A 20575-nucleotide genomic window follows, 5' to 3' on the forward strand; every position below is an offset into this window, starting at 1 on the left:
CCCGCACAAGCCAGTCCAGGGGCACTGGCAACGATCTTACTTGGCTTGCCGGGTCTTCTCACGCACAGCCCATTTCCAAAGGTCTCGGTCCGTAGTCATCGCCTCGGTGAGGCCCAATGTACGAAGGTCTTGCCTCACCACCTCAGCCCAGGTCTTCCTGGGCCTACCTCTTCCACGGGTTCCCTCAACTGTTAGGGTGTGGCACTTTTTCACGCAGCTATCCTCCTCCATTCTCACCACATGTCCATACCAGCGCAATCGTCTCTCTTGCACGCCACAACTGATGCTTCTAATGTTCAGCTTTTCTCTCCAATTTAAAAAAAATTATCTTACCATCAAAAGTACATCTTTCAAAATCAATAACAGATTCAGTCATGTGTTGTAGCCGAGATTTAATTAAATACAAATGGCGGAAGCCAGTTTTTTCACTAGACCAGAGGAACGTAATTTCATCGTCTTTTTCTTGAGGGAAAAAGTGTAATAAATTGTGTACCTGAAAGAAACATATATATAAATATAAGCACATTTTGATATTATTCAAAAAGAAAAAAAGCTCTTTAAAATGTAAAATATGTAGTACAAATATTAATAATAATGCTATGGCACAGGTAAGGCAGTGTGGTAAGAAGTTTGCTTCCTGACCATAGTTTTGAGTTCAGTACCTTGAGTTCAGTACCGGCATGGTACCTTGAGCAAGTATCTTCTACTAAAGCCTCAAGTCCACCAAAGCCTTATGAGTGGATTTGGTGGACAGAAATTAAAAGAAACCTGTCATATATGTTCACATGTGTGTGCATGTATGTGTTATTGTCTCCTCACCTTGGAATCATGTAATAATTGTAAGCAAGTGTCACCACCATCTCAGCGGTGTCATCTGTTTCCAATCTTCTGTGAAAATATGTCTGGTCATGAGAAATATTACTGTACTTGGAAACAGGTGAGGAGTAGTGACAGTAAGGGTATCTGGCCATAAAAATCCACCTCAACAAATTCCATTCAACCCATACAAGCATGGAAAAGTGGGTGTTAAAATAGTGATGATATATTATATAAGTGTGTTTTTCTTTTTTTTTTTGATGGTGGATTATTGTTAAAAAGATGGAACTTCTTGACTTGTTTATGTCTTACAACAAAAAGTCAAAATAATAAAATCTAACTTGGCACTTAACTCTGAGCAATAAGAAAATTTGAATAGTAAGCACATAGCAACATCTGTTCACTTAGGCATTTAAAGCTTTGGAACAAAATTTATGCATATACTGATCTGTTATTCAGTGCTTATGGATCAATAAACAGTAACAATACATATTATCATGGAATATAACCGGCTTCAAATGTCATCTTTGGCTTTATCACAAAAATTAAAATGGCATTTCAAATATAAATAATTTGTAGGTTAAGATGAAATAATTTGTAGGAAAAATGAAGCTTCTTGCTTGAAAAAGAAAGTAGGGGTATAGCTGCAGTTTTAATAGATTAAAGTTGACCTTATAAAAGGACTTTAATTTTCTTTGATGAGGTATAAAGCAGTTTTTTTTTTTTGAGGGGGGGGGTCCAAGGAAAAAAATGACACATTGAATGAAACTTTAATATATTACAGAGGTTTTAGTACACTAGGCAAAATGCTTAGCAGCATTTCATCCATCTTTACATTTTGAGTTCTAATTCTGCTGAGGTCGACTTTGCCTTTCATCCTTTCGGGATTGATAAAAGAAGTATTAGTTGAATACTGGGGGTCAATGTAATCGAATTACCCAATCCCCAGAAATTGCTGGCCTTGTGCCAAAATTTGAAACCAATATAGTACAGAAGTTTATTTTATAAAATGTTAAGGATTAAAAGGCAAAATCAACTACAGCAGAAATTAACCCAAGATGCCTAAACTAGAAATGGTAAAGCATTTAGTCTGATACACAAATGTCAAAATCCTTGACTACAGCAGAAATTGAACCCAAAACACCTAACTAGAAATAGTGAAGTATTTAATTTGACACATTGTCAAAATTCTAAGTCCTATTTCTATAAACACACTAAGAATATTACAGAAATATTATTACAAAAATATTGACATTTTGGATTCAAAATATGTAACAACTTGATTGAAAATGATGAGATGTCTTACATTAACCCAAATATCTGATTGATCTTCCACAAGTACATGAATCCTTGACATTAATGTAGATATATCCATCTCATGGGATTCATAAACAAAGCAATCTTCCGGGATGAGAACAAGTGCTAATCTGTCTTGCTGCCGTGAAAGTAGTTCTGCATATACACTGAAAATATTTAGAAACAAAAAAACATTTCAAAACAAAATTTCCTTCAATGCATACAAACATACTGATTTTTTTTTGTCTTTTTTTTTTACTTGTTTCAGTCATTAAACTGGGTACCACCTTAGAGAATTTTTAGTCAAATGAATCGACCCCAGTACTTATTTTTTTAAACCTGGTTCTTACTCTAGAAGTCTCTTTTGCAATGTAAAGTTTGACTGGATAAAGCAAACAACATTTGTATCAGCTATTATATAGAAGTTTTCATCAATTATATAGAAGTTTTCACAGACTTAGGACTCTAGATTTTTTTTTTTTTGGGTACCTTTCACAGTCATAGTAACCCAACCCATACCAGTATGGAATATGGACAATAAATGATGATGATGATTATATATGTATAACTTTTCTTCACGTATGTGCCATGGAAAACATCTTACCAAATTCTTTCTTCAAAATCTAAAACCAAGATTTGAGCCTATACCTCTTTGAAGGCAAAAGAGGTCAAACTATTCAGTTGTCATCACACTTCCATATCTTACATCAATTTCACATGATTTAACACAATTAAAGAACAGTGAAGTAGATATGCTTATTCATATACAAAACAAGCTCTCATAGATTATTTTTATTTTCCTTCTATCCACTGCAACTTACAATAAAATGCAGTACCACTGCTGGGGGAGGGGGGGCAATGGAGGAGAAGATCCACCCTGAGCAATGTTTTTCTGGAGATGGTACTTCTGGGTCTGCCGTATAAGCCTGTACAGGTTTCGGGACCTGGTGGATAATGGCTGCTCCAAAAGGTACACACTCTAGCTTAAGCCACTGGTAAAATGCTATGATGTCTTTAGAGACGACAAGTTTGCAAAGCATTAATAAGTTGAAAAGCATCTCCTCCCACCCTTCTACTTGGTCAAGGTGCCAATCGATGGCAAGTTTTGCTCATGAATAGATTTGAATTCTGCAACACTGGAGTTTCTCCAGTGCGGTTTAGTATTGATTTACTTGCCCTTACTCAGCCTAAAATAAATATATCTAGAAAGAATAAATATACATTACAGGATGAGTGCTAAGCAGTGATGTGCATAAATACAAGATTATTACCAATTCAAGTATGCCTGGAACATATTTAAACCTGTAAGAAAGTTATTCACTGTGTTTTGTCATGGAGGAAATTTCTTGCTGTAGATAAATAATATAAATATCACAGGTGATATTGCAAGCCGATTTTAGATGTATTTACACCATTTGTCAACAGCAAGACATTTTCTCCATGGCAAAACACAGTGAATGGTTTTCTTACAGTTTCAAATATGCCCCAAGCATATTCGAACTGGAAATAAACATGTGTGTGTGTACATATATATATAATTGCAGTGTGGAAGGTGTTTATAAGCCATTTAAAATAACACAGTCAGCACACGATCTCAGATCAGGTCACTTGCTATGCAAGTACATCTCCGCAATATATATATATATCCCTCACTCAAGAGGTCTTGGTTTGCAATCAATGAGATCTCGCTAGCACTGATGACATGAAAAAGCACCAAGTACACTATTGTCTGTGATTGGCATTAGGAAAAGCAACCACCCACAGAAACCACACCGAACAGACATCGGAGCACAAGGCAGACCTTTAATCTAGCAGATCCTATCAAACCATCCAACCCATACCAGCATAGAATAAGGATGGTAAATGATGATGATGAAGCTACAAATTATTATTATATAGTTCTCTCTCTATCTCTCTCTCTCCTTACATCGGTAAAATATACCTTTCAGTGTTATTTTGAATCAAGAAAATCTGTGCTATTGTGTTTTAATGTCTACACCACATGGCAAAATACAATTCACAACCTTTTAACCAACAACTTTCAGACTAATTTAGTTGTTCATGAACTGCTAAAGACATAGTACAGTGGAATAAATTCCAGATCAGCTCAAAAAATAAAACAAACATTATTACATACTATTTGCCATCAGGGGTCCAATCAGCTCTCACTAAATACTCCATCCAAGGAAAAAACGTTTTCAGAGACGTACGCATGGTTTTGATTTCAGAATTCTCTGATATCTGAAGTAAATAAAAATGGCAATATATAAAGGTGTCAAGTCCATTCATTTTTTTAAATGTACAGGGTGTTCAGGTTAAATTTAACAATATTTTTATGTCTCCTTTTATCAGAAACAGCTTGATATATTGGTAAACAGTTAACAACATAGAAGAGCATAAAGATTAAAGTTGTAATTGAAAAAAAGTTAGCTAAAATGGAGGACTGGAAACCATCTGAATATTGGAAAAGAGTTACCAGTATCATGAGGATTTATATCAAGTGGTGATGGTTGGCACTCCGTCGGTTACGACGACGAGGGTTCCAGTTGATCCGATCAACGGAACAGCCTGCTCGTGAAATTAACATGCAAGTGGCTGAGCACTCCACAGATACGTGTACCCTTAATGTAGTTCTCTGGGATATTCAGCGTGACACAGTGTGACAAGGCTGACCCTTTGAATTACAGGCACAACAGAAGCAGGAAGTAAGAGTGAGAGAAAGTTGTGGTGAAAGAGTACAGCAGGGTTCGCCACCATCCCCTGCCGGAGCCTCGTGGAGCTTTTAGGTGTTTTCGCTCAATAAACACTCACAACGCCCGGTCTGGGAATCAAAACCGCGATCCTATAGCCGCGAGACTGCTGCCCTAACCACTGGGCCATTGCGTCTCCTATACCAGGTATCAAAATGCCAACATCATGACTGCTGCTGAATGCTCTGGGAACATTATGAAAGGTGTAAGATGTGACATGGACAGCTGGAGCAGAGACTACAAAGCTGTGGCCAGCAGGTCTTTGGGTGTGTCTTTGAACAGGGACTTAAGCTCAATTTAGGTGGTGATGTGAAGCTGCTGAGGACTGTGGTCAATTTCTGGCTGGAGAGGGTTGTTGCTGGAAGGCCATATGTGTAGCAGCAGGATTTAGCTTCTTGCCATACCTCCAGAAAGAATCAGAAGTGGTTGTTGAAGAATTTCTACAACTTCACCAACCAGTTTCTAACCTCCTAATTCCACCGACTATAACCCCATGGATTACTATGTGTGGGGTGCAGTTGAGAAAGACACTATCCACTTTGCCCACAACACTAAGGCCACGGTGGTAGTCAAGATCAAGGAGGGGTTCCAAGATCTTTCCAGGGGCACAATAAGAAATACAAGCACTATGTTTCTGAGCTGATTTGACGCTGTGGTGCAAGCTGAGGGTGGCGACTTTGAGTAAACTATTATCTCCAAGCTATAATCTAGTTGATATTCTTTTACTTTTTTAAAATAAATTTTGTTTTTGGACAAGATATTGTTCTCTTTTCCTTTTACAGAAACTATCAAATTTAACCCAAATACCCTGTACAAACTGTTTCATTTTTACTGTGTTTGAAAAGTAAAAAAAAAAACCACCTACTTCTAATTACTACACATCTCCCTATCTCTCTCTCATACATATATTACGCACACTGAATTCTTTCCCATTCATTTACTGATTTCAATCACTGGACTATGGCCATGCTGGAGTACCACTTTCAAGTGGTTTTTTTTTAGCTTTTTTTTTTCTTTCTTTCTTTTTAGTTGATATCTAGCCCAGTCCTTATTTTATTGTTCTGTATTAGAACATCATTATTTGATTTTTTTTTTTTCTATTTTGCACCAATAATAATGTTTTCAACAAAAAGGTTTTCCAAAAAGCAATCAAGTGCCAAAAATTTAAAATAGGAAGAAACAGTTTAACCCATAAACTGCGATAGGCCACCTCAGTGGCCAATGCTACAGTGCAATAGACCACCTCAGTGGCCAATGCGACAGGTCATGTGCGTAGCCACGGAAGTAGAGCGTGATCTGACCTAATTTTGATGACGTATAATGTTATAATGTATGCACACGATACCCTTTCACCCCAGAAACAGTGTAGCCAATCACGGAAGGTGTTAAGAAACACTGAGTATTTTTCTCGAGTGATAGATCAATGTTGATCTTTACCCAAAATAGGCTCAGCAGTTTGTGTTACATACAGCAAAATCCCAGCAGTTTATGAGTTAAAACAGTTTCCATGACTCATTAGATTTGTAACCATTTGTAACAAACCATCTGGGCCAAACATACTGATCGTCTTCATATAGAAATATGTCACACAACTGCATCAGATGGATAAAAATATTGTATTAAATGAAAGAGAAAAAGGACAACTTACTTGGCCTTTTGAATTTACTGCGAATTCTACAATTTTGAGAGTACTTTCAGCATTATCTGTACCTGTGGAATCAAGAAAAAACAAATAGTTAAGGAAACTGTGAATATGTACATTATTTGATGACATATAAGATGCGTTTTTTTTGTTCCTAAAAGATATCTAAAAAAAAAAAAATCACTCTAGGTCCTATATGCAAAATTGAGCCTCTATTACATGCTTTAATACACTAAAAGATTTTTTTCCCCTTAAATATGCACTGCTAAAATTGTAGTGTATCAAATGCCATGTGTCTTTTATGTCATCAAATACAGTAAATAAAATGATATATATTAAATGCAAAATTTACAGAATATAGAATTAAATTGCTTTACACTTTCAATTTTAACTATTTGTTGTTAGTTTGAAGCCTATCTCAAGAAATGTATCTAATTTTAAAATATGGGGAATAACAAGGAAACTGATCCCTAGTACTCAACTGATAATTGTTTTATTAATTCTAGACAACTGAGAACAAAATATGGCATAAAACCTTCCCAATCATGTCAATTTTTTTTTTTCATCAGACTTAAACTAAAATAGCCATAGAAAAGGTTCTTAAGGCAAAGGAAAAAAAGGAAAAAATATAACCTCAAATCCAGAATTCATTTACAACAAATGATACTTCATAATTAAAATGCTCAAAATTCACAGCAAGTTAAAAATAATTTTTATAGATTTATTCATTTGACAGTTTATTCTCCAGACAAGACTTGCATTAAATATATTTGCACACGGTGGTGCATCAGCATGGCCGCAGCTCTGAGCTGAAACTTTGAAATGAAATGAAAATATAATTTGCCAGTACACTTTCAATATTACATTATTCACTGCATGTTAATCCTTAGTTATCTATGATATATTTCTTTTCACTCAACATGAGACCAATCTTCATTGACTGAATTAAGAGAAATGGTGCATTTAAACCAAATAGTTTTATCCACCTTTCTTCCTATATAAGCACTTGGTATTCCTAAAGTTATTGCCATGAATACTTTCCTTGGGAATTCATTTACAAAAAAAATATTAAGGTTCAATATTAATGCCTTTAACTGTAGTCTAAAGACTGGAAAAAGGCATCATTTCTCTTCAGACTAATTAAAAGCCTTTTATTGTACAAGTGGTTGTACAATATATTATCAGTTTGAAAGTATTTTTAAAAATTGCCCTTGCATACAGGCTCATCCCCTGCAACCCTCTCCAGCTAAGCATCCCTAATCTTGTGGGCTCGCAAGTGCTGGTGCCACATAAAAAGCACACATGCCAGTGCTGCATAAAAGCACCCAGTACACTTTATAAAGTGGTTGGTGTTAAGAAAGGCATCCAGCTGTAGAAACCATGCCAAACCAGACAGGGAGCCTGAACAGCCCTTCAGCTAATCAGCTCCCGTCAAACTGTCCAACTCATGCCAGTATGGAAAATAGACATTAAATGGTGACGATGATGATGCCTATCTTCTGAGCAGTTTTCTTCTAGCTTGTGTTATGTATTATACAGTCTTGTTTCAGTCATTTTCTTTTGCGTGCATGTGTGTGTGTAAGATGAGTGGCCAATGTGTCCTTTTCTAATTTAAGATGGGTGTGATTTGAGGAAAATGTTGCTGCTATTTCCAACTGGTTGAGACACCCTACAGAAGTTTTCCCTTGTAGGTTGTTGTTCAACTCCAGATCAACCCTAATCAAACATCTATGGTGAAAGTTATTCTCGTTGTAACCAACTCATTCTTTTGTGAGTTACAGGAGATTCGGCTGCTATTTCCAGCAAGATTTGGGGTTGAGATACAATAAGATTTTTAAAAAAAGGGAGTGTGTTCTAAGTAGGCCTGATGGAAGGGATAAGTAACATCCACTCAAAATACACATCAACAGAGATCTACTAGCTTGTCTGTTGGAATTCAGTAAAATTTTTCTGCTGTAATTATCAGGTTTATAATTTCAGATTTCAAATTTACACCATGTGCTGGTGCCACATAAAAAGCACCCATGCTGGTGCCATGCAAAAAGCACACATGTTGGTCCCACATGAAAAGCACCTGTGCAGGTGCTATGTAAAAAGCACCCAGTACACTCTCTAAAGTGATTAGCATTAGGAAGGGCATCCAGCCATAGAAACCATGCCAGATCAGACAATTGGAGTATGGTGCAGCTCTCTGGCGAGCCAGCCCCTGTCAAGCTGTCCAACCCACCATGCCAGCATGGAAAATGGACGTTAAATGATGAAGATGGTTATTATTAAACGTATGGAATCACATACTGAAGTTTTTGCCCTGTTTCTACTTGTTTTTTTTTTAATTTGTTTCAGATTTAGTAAAATTACTGTGTTTGTTTTAAATTATCCCTCATGCATCATTTCATTTAAGACCCACTACAATAATATTCCCAGTCTGATGTTCTATTGTCATAGTTATTCCCATTCCCTTATATGATGGCAACAAATATAAAATTATAAACTTATATTTGAACATAAATTATCAACTGACTGCTTAGAAGAAGAAAACTTAACCAGTATGGAATAGAGATAATCTCTTAATTATAATACATACAATTTGATAACTTAAACATTAAATTTATTCAAAAATTTGAACCGAGTTCATTTTTTGTGGTCATTGATTTAAAGTCTCACAAAAAATGGTATTTTTATTTTTAGAAACTGTTCCTCAACCATTTTATACTTTCTATATTAAAAGTAAGCACTTAAATTATAGTTACAGACAAAGAAAAACTAGAAAAAATTATCGACCTGCTCGAGGATAGCGGTACATGTCCATCTGTTTATTATCTGTTGTGGGAGCAAATGTGTGCAAAATATCCACTCGAGTTTCATCTACTTCTTCAAATAAAATGTTGTAAGTCTCATGTCCATCTGAAATATAGAAAAGACAACATTTATGAATAATTACTTTGACTTATAAATAAACATTTTGATTTATTTTTAATATATTAACTACTTAAGCACTAGGCCTAATCTATGAAGAGAAGTTGCATAACTGCTTGAATCATCTTTAATATACCATAAGCACTCATTTTATCAATCCTGAAGAGATGAAAGGCAAAGTGGTCAACAGCAGTGTTTTAAATGAAAAGATAAAATTAAATGCCGCAATGCATTTAGTTCATTTTTCTTTTTTTACAGCCTCAAACATCTCCACTGCCTTTATCATTTTACACAGAAGATAGCATATGCATATCTTTCACACACAAAATTGATTCAAGTTGAAATCTAAAAGAAAAAAATCCCTGGTTCTTCTTCTGTTTTGAAAAGTGCTAGTGAAACAAGCACTTACTATGAAAAAGATTTTCGTGTAAAAAAAATACTATATAAATCTTATACATATAAAATACAATTTTCATCTTAAAAAAAATAATAAATATTGTTGCTATCAGAATAATTGATGTTTTAAATGCAGGAATAAAACCAAAGTATATATTCATATTTTTATCATTCCATTATAAGTAAAATACAAAATTTCACTTCTAAGTACAAACAATTTGGTACTTAAGATGAGGAAAGTAGAAAATATCTAAAGATACAATATACTTGAGGAAGAATATGTAAGCCCAGAAGCAACAACCCCTAGATCCTTAGTCTGAACCATACTTCAGACAATGTGTTATATCCTTGGGGAAAAAATGTGCCTTTTTTTACCAAATAATTTTCAACCAAACTTGAAAAATAAACATATGGGGAGGCATTCATCCATAAGATACCTATTGCACAACTATGTTCATATCTACAAACCAATCTAAGCTAGATTGATGCTGCAAAAGTGTTGTAAAATGCTTTGAATGTAAAATGGTTAAACAAAATTGTCACAGTCCATGCTACCAAATAAAATCTGATATAGAAAAATAATTTACATTATTTACATTTGACGGATATTTGTCCGCATCTTGTTTGTTGTTAACAACAACGTTTCGGCTGATATACCTTCCACAGCCTTTTTCAGGTGCCTTGGGGAAATTTCGAACCTGGATTCTCATTCCTAAAGTAATTTTCGATATTATTATTATTATTATTATTATTATTATTCAGGTCACTGCCTGGAATTGAACTTGGAATCTTAGGGTTAAGAGCACAGGCTACTAATCCCAAGATTTCGAGTTCAATTCCAGGCAGTGACCTGAATAATAATAATAATATCGAAAAATACCTTAAGAGTGAGAACCTAGGTTCGAAATTTCCCCAAGACACCTGATGAAAGCTGAAACATTGTGTTAACAACAAACAAGATGAGGGCAAATATCCGTCAAATGTAAATAATGTAAATAATTCCTCATCTCTTAAATATAGAAAAATAATATAAATGAATGAGTTGCTTACTTTCTAAGTATTTTTTTACAGGTTGCCACCAATAACCAGTGAATCGATCAAATTCTTCTTGAATCACAAATGAAGGCTCTCCAGCACTAACAGGATCATCATTGAGATTTCCAGTACCTAAAAAAATAAAAGTCACAGTTGGACAATTCAAGAACATTTCGACACAGAGAGAGAGAGAGATAGAGAGAGAGATATGAGCATAGTGTGATTAAGGAATCTACTTCACAACTACATGGTATTGTGTTCTATCCTACAGTGGAGCAGACGACTCTTGGGCAAATGTCTTCTACTACAGCCCTGGACTAACCAAAGCTTTAGGAGTGGATTTCGTAGGCAGAAACTGACAGAAGGCATCGAACTGGCAGAAACGTTAGCACGCCCGGCGAAATGCTTAGCAGTATTTCGTCTGCCGCTACATTCTGAGTTCAAATTCCACTGAGGTCGACTTTGCATTTCATCCTTTTGGGGTCGATTAAATAAGTACCAGTTATGCACTGGAGTCGATATAATCGACTTAATCCGTTTGTCTGTCCTTGTTTGTCCCCTCTGTGTGTAGCCCCTTGTGGGCAGTAAAGAAATAAGAAACTGAAGCCAAGATATAAGTGTGAGTGTTTGTGTGTGTGTGTATGTCTCATATATGAGTTTGTGTGCGTGTGGCATTACACACTAATTGTAAAATAAACATCAATCATACAAATTGTTTCACTTTTTGCTATCTTCCAAGAAAACATGTCCAGTCATTCTGTTGTTCATATTCCAAGGAGTAGAGGAAATGTTACTTCGATAAGAAACAAGTGGTGGTGATGGTTGGCAACAAGAAGAGCATCCAGTCGTAGGAAATCTGCTTCAAACAATTTTATCTGACATGCAAGGAGTGGTTGTGTGTTAAGTAGCTTGCTTACCAACCACATGGTTCTGGGTTCAGTCCCACTGTGTGGCACCTTGGGCAAGTGTCTTTTACCTCAGGCCGACCAAAGCCTTGTGAGTGGATTTGGTAGACAGAAACTAAAAGAAGCCCGTCGTATATATGTGTGTGTGTGTGTTTATATATATATATATATATATATATATATATATATGTATGTGTGTTTGTGTGTCTGTGTTTGTCCCCCCACCATCGCTTGACAACCAATGCTGGTGTGTTTATGTCCCCCGTAACTTAGCGGTTCGGCAAAAAGAGACCGATAGAATAAGTACTAGGCTTACAAAGAATAAGTCCTGGGGTCGATTTCTCGACTAAAGGCGGTGCTCCAGCATGGCCGCAGTCAAATGACTGAAACAAGTAAAAGAGTAAAAGAGTATAACAGTCACCAACCTACCAGAGAAGACCTTCTGATTCTATGACACAAACTTCCACTTTTAAAGTGATCTAAATTATTAAAATTTCAGGTTAATTCATGTTCCAAACATCAGCTTAACTCTTCAGCATTCAAATTTCTCTCTCAAACATAAATGTTCATTTGTTCACATTGATTTGAATTAGTTTGGCATTACTTTGTAGCTTTGAGATTTCAATGAGATGATTGTTTATTTTCAGAAGGGTGAGGAAAGTGTAAGAATATGGGTCTGGCCAGTTTGAAGATAAAACAACGCTGAATATTTTGGCCCCGTATAGCCAGTATAAATGCTAAAGGGTTAATAATAGCAATGATATTTTATCAAATTTTCATTATTTACTCTCTTTACTCTTTTACTTGTTTCAGTCATTTGACTGCGGCCATGCTGGAGCACAGCCTTTAGTCGAGCAAATCGACCCCAGGACTTATTCTTTGTAAGCCTAGTACTTATTCTATCGGTCTCTTTTGCTGAACCACTAAGTTACGGGGACGTAAACACACCACCATCGGTTGTCAAGCGATGTTGGGGGGGACAAACACAGACACAAACATATACACACATATACATAGAGATATATATATACATATATACGACAGGCTTCTTTCAGTTTCCGTCTACCAAATCCACTCACAAGGTTTTGGTCGGCCCGAGGCTATAGTAGAAGACACTTACCCAGGGTGCCACGCAGTGGGAATGAACCCAGAACCATGTGGTTGGTAAGCTAGCTACTTACCACACAGCCACGCCTGTGCAAAAGTATTAAAATGATGAAAAAAATTATCACCATCAATATTACTAATAATAATAATTGTTTCTAATATAGGTACAAGGCCTGAAATTTGGCGGATGGGGCTAGTCAATTACATCAACAGCAGTATTTTATCAACCCCAAAAGGATGAAAGGCAAAATCAACCTTGACTGAATTCGAACTCAGAATGTAAAGTCAGAAGACATGCTGCTAAGCATTTTGTCCAGCATGCTAACAATTCTACCAGCTCACCACTTTAATAACAAAAATAATAAATAACAACATACCTTTATGAACATGTGTGAGCCTTCTCTGACAACGACTTGTCAGGTGCATGACAGATATGTCTCCATCAAGTACAAATGCCACCAAATCAGAATTTGAAGGGCAAAACATGGGGTTAAGGCAGGTTTGATAAGAGGAAGTACAAACAACTTCAGGAAAGAGTGCTTCATCGTTCTAGAAATAAACAGAAGTTTAAATTTAAAAAGTAAACCCTTTTCATATTCAGATAAATTGTATTCAAAAGATGTCAAATTATTAAAAGATATTTAGGAAGGGTGACACGTAAAAGCACCCACTACACTCTCTGAGTGGTTGGCGTTAGGAAGGGCATCCAGCTGTAAAAACTCTGCCAAATCAGATTGGAGCCTGGTGTAGCCATCTGGTTTCACCAGTCCTCAGTCAAATCGTCCAACCCATGCTAGCATGGAAAGCGGACGTTAAACGACGACGACGACGACCGAAGAAGATGCTTCCAGCTACAATAATACTTGAAACACAAATATACTAAGAAATCATTTTAATTGAAAAAAAAAAAAAAAAAAAAAAAAAAAAAAAAAAAAAAAAATTGGATAGTTTATTATTGAATGCCTCATTGAATAATTGACAGCTCATAACCTCCTTTTATATACCACTGTTTACAAGACATGGTGTCACACTACATTAGAACTTAGCACCATAGTTTTTATGGAGCTGTGTGACTAAGACATATCTCTTTCCTGGAAAAAAAATGACAATCTACTGTTACCACTTAGCCCCAAATCAATCTTGACCAAACAGATATTATCTAAGACATCTCACACATATCTAGTCTTTTTAGGGGCATCTAAGACTTCACTATCAAATGTGTCCTTTCCTTTTTTAAAAAAAAAAAAAAAAGAATGTGATTTCTTGCAGATTAAACAACTTCTTAGAGACTCCCTTGTTGGCTAGCAGACAACTGCAGATTTTGTCATTGGAAGATCGGACTTCATCAAGCTGATAATAAATGTTAATTACACAGTGTTCTTGATATTTATGGCAGTTAAAGTACTTTCTTGGGGGATCCAGGCACACCTCTACTTCCCTAAGGTATTAAATATAAAGCTAAATAAACATGGTCAGGGTGAGTCAAATTTAGGCTAGACTTTGTGCACCATCAGTGATGAACAAAGGACTATCAACTGTTTACTATATTAACACCCTAAAAATTTGAGACAATTTCTTTTCTACAACTGCCACTACTTATTTTATCAACCTTGAAGGACAAAACAATTTCACTAGATTTAAATCCAGTGAAATAATTTACTGAATAATTATTCAACATATTCTACACAGTCATTTCATCAACATATTCCATCTTAAGTCTGACAAACCAAGGGGTTATCATCCAATCAACCAACCAGTTGGAAACTGCAGCCAAATTCTCTCCAATGACACATTGTCTCACAACAGGAAGCACATAATGGACAAAGTAGTTCCAGATAACAAAAAAGCAGGATGTCATAGTTGTCATAGTTGTCTCAATATGTAAAATCTGTTTCTCCCACAGATTAAAACTTGGAACTAGGGATATACATGTGAAAATATTAATGTGTTATGTTAAAAATAATTTAAGATCAATGATGTCTCCTAATCCACTAATTGTCATAGCAACAGCTCACATTTCATTTTAGTATCTGATTAAAAGCAAATATACTCAAGTTATGAAAGCCTGCTATGAAACCTTGTTGCATTTCCCAAACGTGAAACAGATATAAGTGACTTTCCAATGACATTAAAATAATCATAGAAAAACACAATCAAGAAGAAATGGTAATGATTAACAATGTTTGATTGCATAGAGAAGGATGGAAAAGGGGGAAAAAAAGAAGAAAATCATTTTCATTCATTTATTCTACTTTTACAAAATATCAAGAATGTATCTCACAAATATATAGTCTGCAACCAGCAAATGTCTATTAGAAGAGTAATTCAAAATGCATAACAGGTTTACAAAGTATGTGGCAATAGAATAACTTTTTACAGTTGGATTCCATTTGTGGGTTTTTGGGGTTTTTTTTCCAAGACATTTTGTTTAAAGAAAATGAAACCATGGAGAATGTGGACAATAGTAAAAGCCATTGTTCTTCCAAAACAAGAAATATGTATGATTGATAAAAACAGAAGTGATGTGATGGCAAAATTGAGTCATGGTATTACTAAACATGCTAAGTGTGTGAATCATACAATCTTTTTACATTAATATAATATGAATCCACCCAACATTTAACACATTTCAGTATTTTATTTGTGTTACACTAGTATAGTTACTAAAATTGAAATTACCTAATTCCAATTTTAAAACATAACTACATTCATCTCCAAACTAATGCAAAATGTTTCACCTATTTTAATGGCAACATTCATCAAGTCATACATCTTAATCTATGGCCTCTTGATTTAATTTTTGCTGAGAGTTTAGATAAGATTAGTTTGATTTTATCAATGTCCCATATTTATAATGGGCAAGTGATGTAATACCAGACAGATGAAGATAAAGAAGAAAAACCAATAAATATCTTCACAAACAAGGTCAGTGACTTGCAATATAGGAGATAATAATTACGTTATTTCTGGTATTTGTTTCAATTGTCTGTAGACAGTGTTTCCTGAGCATATATTATCTTCAGCCAAATCTGCTGCAGACAAGTATGAATGAATTTAAAACATAATGAATTTATTTATATATTATACTAAAACATCAATTTAAGTACACTTCTATTTATTATTTCACCAACAATGCTGGTAAATAACAAAGAACAAAATTAAAATGACAAGTAATGATCTTTTTGTTTTCAATCTTCTATTAAAATCTCATCATGATTTTTTTACTAGCGTTTTAGTAACCAAATACAAGGTCAAGTGAGGTCATGTACAATATGTAACTGTATATTTTCTGTCACACTAAAATATTTAGTCAAGAATCTCCATTGGTTACAGGGTAAACAAAACTGCTGCAGATGAAATCAAAGCTTAAAAACTGATGTTTACTATTTAATTTTTCGTTCGACTTCCACATCATCATGTTTACATCCATTTTACCCACAGGTTAGACAGATCTTTTCTGGCACAGCATCTCACCTCTTATTGCTGATCTTTGTCATCTCCTTTTGAGATTTTCCTTCACTTCTTCCCAGGACTTCCTCAGTCTTCCTCTTTCCTGGTTCCTTTTTACTTGGACTGCTGGTACTTCTTTACACATCTCTTGAGCATACTATATCTGGTTCTCCTCATATCCTGTTTTTCTCTCTGCTCCATTTGTGCTCTGTCATCTATGCACATCAACATTACACTCAAGTGGGAGCATACTCACCTAATTTCCTTCTGACTTTTGTATATCCCTTATAATCAATGCCCATGTCTTGCAATCAAGCAGCACAGTACTTCAGACAAATTTCATTAACCTTTTCCATCCTGTTCTCACTCTGGCTACTGTGCTTTCAGAATACTTTAAGCATTTTGAAAGAATTCCTTTATGGATGCTCTTACTGCTAACCACACTTGTGCAATGTTACAGATAAGGTCTTTCTTCTCTGTGATCTTGATGCACTTCATGTATCGACAGGTTACATTGTGTGCGTCCCACTACTGATAATGTACATAACTATAGATTCCATTGTATTTGTGACTGTCAAAATTTTGACATGGTTTTCTTAGTAGGATGTCATCAACTACTTTGCAGCAGGAACAAGGAGAATTCTATACTACCAGCACTAAAGATGTGGTATTTCAAGATAGTTCATTTCTTGCTACTCTATTTCAGTCTTTAATTCTGAGTTTCTGCTCTCCTACATTACATCTTCATTACAGCTTGCAGAAACCATGACTACTCTGTCCAGATAAGGAGGTACCCAAACTGTCAGGGTTATGCAAGTTGCCCAACTTCCAAAATGCATCATCACCTCTATGTCTATGAAGCTATGTCTCTCCATGTATTAGAGGAGCATTTGTCTGAAATATATGGCAGTAAAATTGAGGTATGGATTAAAAAGGAGGATGTTTATTTCCATGTTAATAGTTTAACTCTTTAGCATTTAAACCAGCCATATCCAACCCAAATATTTTACCTGTTTTATTTTCAAATCAGCTAGATCCAGCCTCTCAGACTTACTCTACAATGTCATTCTAAAAATAAACAATCAAAATCTCAAAGCTATGAGATAATGCAGGATTAATTCAAAACCATGTGAGCAAATAAGCATTAGATTTCACATACTTATCTGAATGCTAAAGGGTTAGACGACTGAACAAATGGCAGCAAGGCATATTTGTTATTACAGGAGGCAGGGGGGAAATATGTGAACCACCGATCTACACACAGAACTGTTTATCAGCTCTCCTCTCCAGTTTTATCAATTTCATAAAAAACACTAAATTTCTACTGCAAACTGTTTAACATTTAACAACAATTATTTTCTAAGAGACAATTATTCCTACCAGCTCTAAACATTTACCACTAGTTCATTATAAGGTCACCACTACATGGCTGAAAAATGATTAGGCTATACAATTTGGCGAGATCTTACAATGTGTTCTGATCATCTTAAATTTTTTCCTCCAGCAATGGATATGAGAAGTGGTGTAGATGTCTTAAGATTACTTCTATAAAATATGGTAAATTTCAACTGCATACTGTTTACTCTAACAACAATATACAAAATGATTCAGAAGTCCCTTTACCCTTTAAATGTTATATAAATTCTTTACTTCTTTATTTTGTTACAATTTTGTTTTTAATACAACTTTTGCATTTTGTTAAGACTAGCCTTTAGTATATTGTTTTACATATTTTAGAAAAATGTCATTAGGAAAAGATAGAATATTCATTGACCCCAAAACAGCAATTTAACCCTTTAGCATTTAAACTGGCCATATCCAGCCCAAATATTCTCTCACAATTATCCATCAATGTCATTCTGCAAAGAAACAATCATATCATTGAAATCTTAAAGCTATGAGATAATGCCTGTGCCAGCACTGGTGCCATGTGAAAAGCACCCAGTCCACTCTGTAAAGTGGTTGGCATTAGGAAAGGCATCCAGCCATAAAAACTATACCAAGCCAAAACAGACAGTGGAACTTGGTGCAGTCCCCTGGCTTGCCAGCTCCTGTCAAACCATCCAATCTATGCTGGCATGGAAGACAGACATTAAATGAAGATGATGATGTTGATGACATTTGACAGAGTAATCTGAATGCTAAAGGGTGAAAGCTAATCCTGCTCAGTTGTTCAGGCATATCTAGTTCAGCCATCCAAGGTATTCTGGTGGGGAGCTAACAGTTTGACTGACAAGACTTCCCCAGAATCTTCAAGCTGTAGTAACCAATAGGAAGAGGCAATGGGGACTGGGTTAATGAACGCAGTTCCCCCAGCTCTCTATATACTCTTGCAAACCCCCTAGCTACCCACTTCCACTCACCTCGTACTTTGAGAGGCCATCCAAACACCTTACCTCATCCTCACAGGGGAGTGCTGAAAAGTTCCTGGCTTTCAGGGTATCACGGAAGGCCTGGTTGGAGGGCCAACTTTCCGAGTTCTTTTACAGGGCTCAGAAAAGCTTAAGGACCACTGCAATAAGTGTGTGAATCTGAGAGAGAGAGAGAGAGATATGTTGAATAACATTGTAACTATCCTCCTGTATTTTCTTGTGCCCAAAGCTAGGAACTTTTCAGCACCCCCTTGTATATATTTCATAGCAACTCCTCCTGGATCATTCTCACCCTCTCATTAAAACACAAGTGAACCATGCAGCTCTTCTACAAGAACCTGCTCTGTCCACCACCACCCCTACTTTCTCACTCATATTTTAACCTCTCATCTCCTAAGGGTTCATAGCTGCATAGTGACTGACTCAATAGTGCTGGTGGCACAAAAAGTATCCAGTACACATTGTAAAATGGTTGGCATTAGGAAGGGCCATCCAATCCATGCAAATCTGGAACTTGGACATATGATGATGATGTTACTAAATGTTAAATAATGACACTCTTATTCTCTTTGAACTCCATAAAAAGTTTGTCATCTTCAGTAGAGAAACAATAATAGACATCTTTCCAAAGAATTAATAGTAACTGCTTCCAATTTAGATGAAAAGCCAGCAATTTTGAAGGAGGGGTGGGAGATAGTTGATACCACTGACCCCAGTACTTGACTGGTACTGCATTTTATTGACCCTGGAGGAATGAAAACAAAGTCAACCTTGTCAGAACAATGATGATAACATAACATGAACTCCAATTGTGGAAAAAGATACCTAGTTAAATAACTTCTATTTGATTGGTAATTATCTTAATGACTCCAGAAGGATGAAAACAAAGCTGGCCTCTTGATATAATTACTGTAAGTGATTTTGTTTTGGTACCCTATCATCTATCTACTCCACCACCTTAAGAAATATTAATAATTTCTCAAATTGAAACAAAACTACAAATTTGTTGCAAACAGGTATAATCAATGTAATCAATCCTATTGAAATCACTGGTATTTATCCTAACTTCATTGAAATACAAACAAATGTCAACTTCAGCAGCTTCCCAACTAAGAAAGTACAATTTCTGAAGTTAAATACTAAAATACATTTATTCTAGTTTTAGAAGTAAAAAAAAAAAATTTTAACTAAGAGAGATAGAGAGAAATGGGGAGGGCAAAGCAGAAGGGCAAAAGTAGAAAGGGGCAGTAGTAGTAGAAAGGCAAAATAAGGGAAATGGTTAAAAAAAAAAAAAAAAATAGAAAGCTCAAGATTGAAGGAAAAGGGTAGAATAAAAGGAGATAGAGACCTATCTTACTCTATTTTTCACAGAAGTGTGCAAGGTTGAATGGGTTAATTTTACTCTGTAGTATCTCTCAATCTCCTTTGTATATGTTTGGGGGGGGTTGCAAACACGGTTTTGAGGAGGAGGATATGGAGAGGTGGACACAGTCCTCAATATATATATACACTCCTTGACAGTATCACAGAATGTGGTATACATATATTAGATATTTCTGTACCATGCTTTTGTTCCAATATTCAAGGTATTAGAACACAATGATCCTCAGCAGACTATGTTGAAATAAAAGATGCACATACAGTTGAAGAGATAGAGTAACAATAGTTCAATTGATGAAATTTATAGCAAAGAACAAGTGACAATGACGATGTTTAAACACATGGGTCTTCTAAATATAGCTACAGAAGATAAAGGAATTCTATATTAAATTGAAACGAATAAAGGAGGTGGGTATCTATCAGAGAAGAAGTGTGGTGTTTCTAAAGAAGTTCAAGGGAGAATTATAACTAGATTCAGAGAGAGAAAAGGGAAAAGGAGATTTATAATTA

The 20575-nt window shown here is 35.5% G+C and overlaps 1 protein-coding gene across 2 annotated transcripts in view; it reads right to left on the minus strand.

Annotated features, from left to right (window-relative positions):
* Nucleotides 1–20575, minus strand: part of LOC106882202 (dipeptidyl peptidase 9) — a 91707-nt gene that overhangs the window by 19996 nt on the left and 51136 nt on the right. For both annotated transcript variants that reach the window (XM_052974482.1, XM_052974481.1), the window contains exons 3-9: nt 13241–13412; nt 10867–10983; nt 9286–9408; nt 6511–6572; nt 4250–4353; nt 2123–2279; nt 334–493 (exon numbers count right to left, since the gene is read on the minus strand). In XM_052974482.1, coding sequence (XP_052830442.1) covers nt 334–493; nt 2123–2279; nt 4250–4353; nt 6511–6572; nt 9286–9408; nt 10867–10983; nt 13241–13412 — 895 coding nt within the window. The remainder of the gene's footprint in view (nt 1–333; nt 494–2122; nt 2280–4249; nt 4354–6510; nt 6573–9285; nt 9409–10866; nt 10984–13240; nt 13413–20575) is intronic.

This window comes from Octopus bimaculoides, chromosome 18 (genome assembly GCF_001194135.2).
Source record: "Octopus bimaculoides isolate UCB-OBI-ISO-001 chromosome 18, ASM119413v2, whole genome shotgun sequence".
Lineage (NCBI taxonomy): Eukaryota > Metazoa > Mollusca > Cephalopoda > Octopoda > Octopodidae > Octopus > Octopus bimaculoides.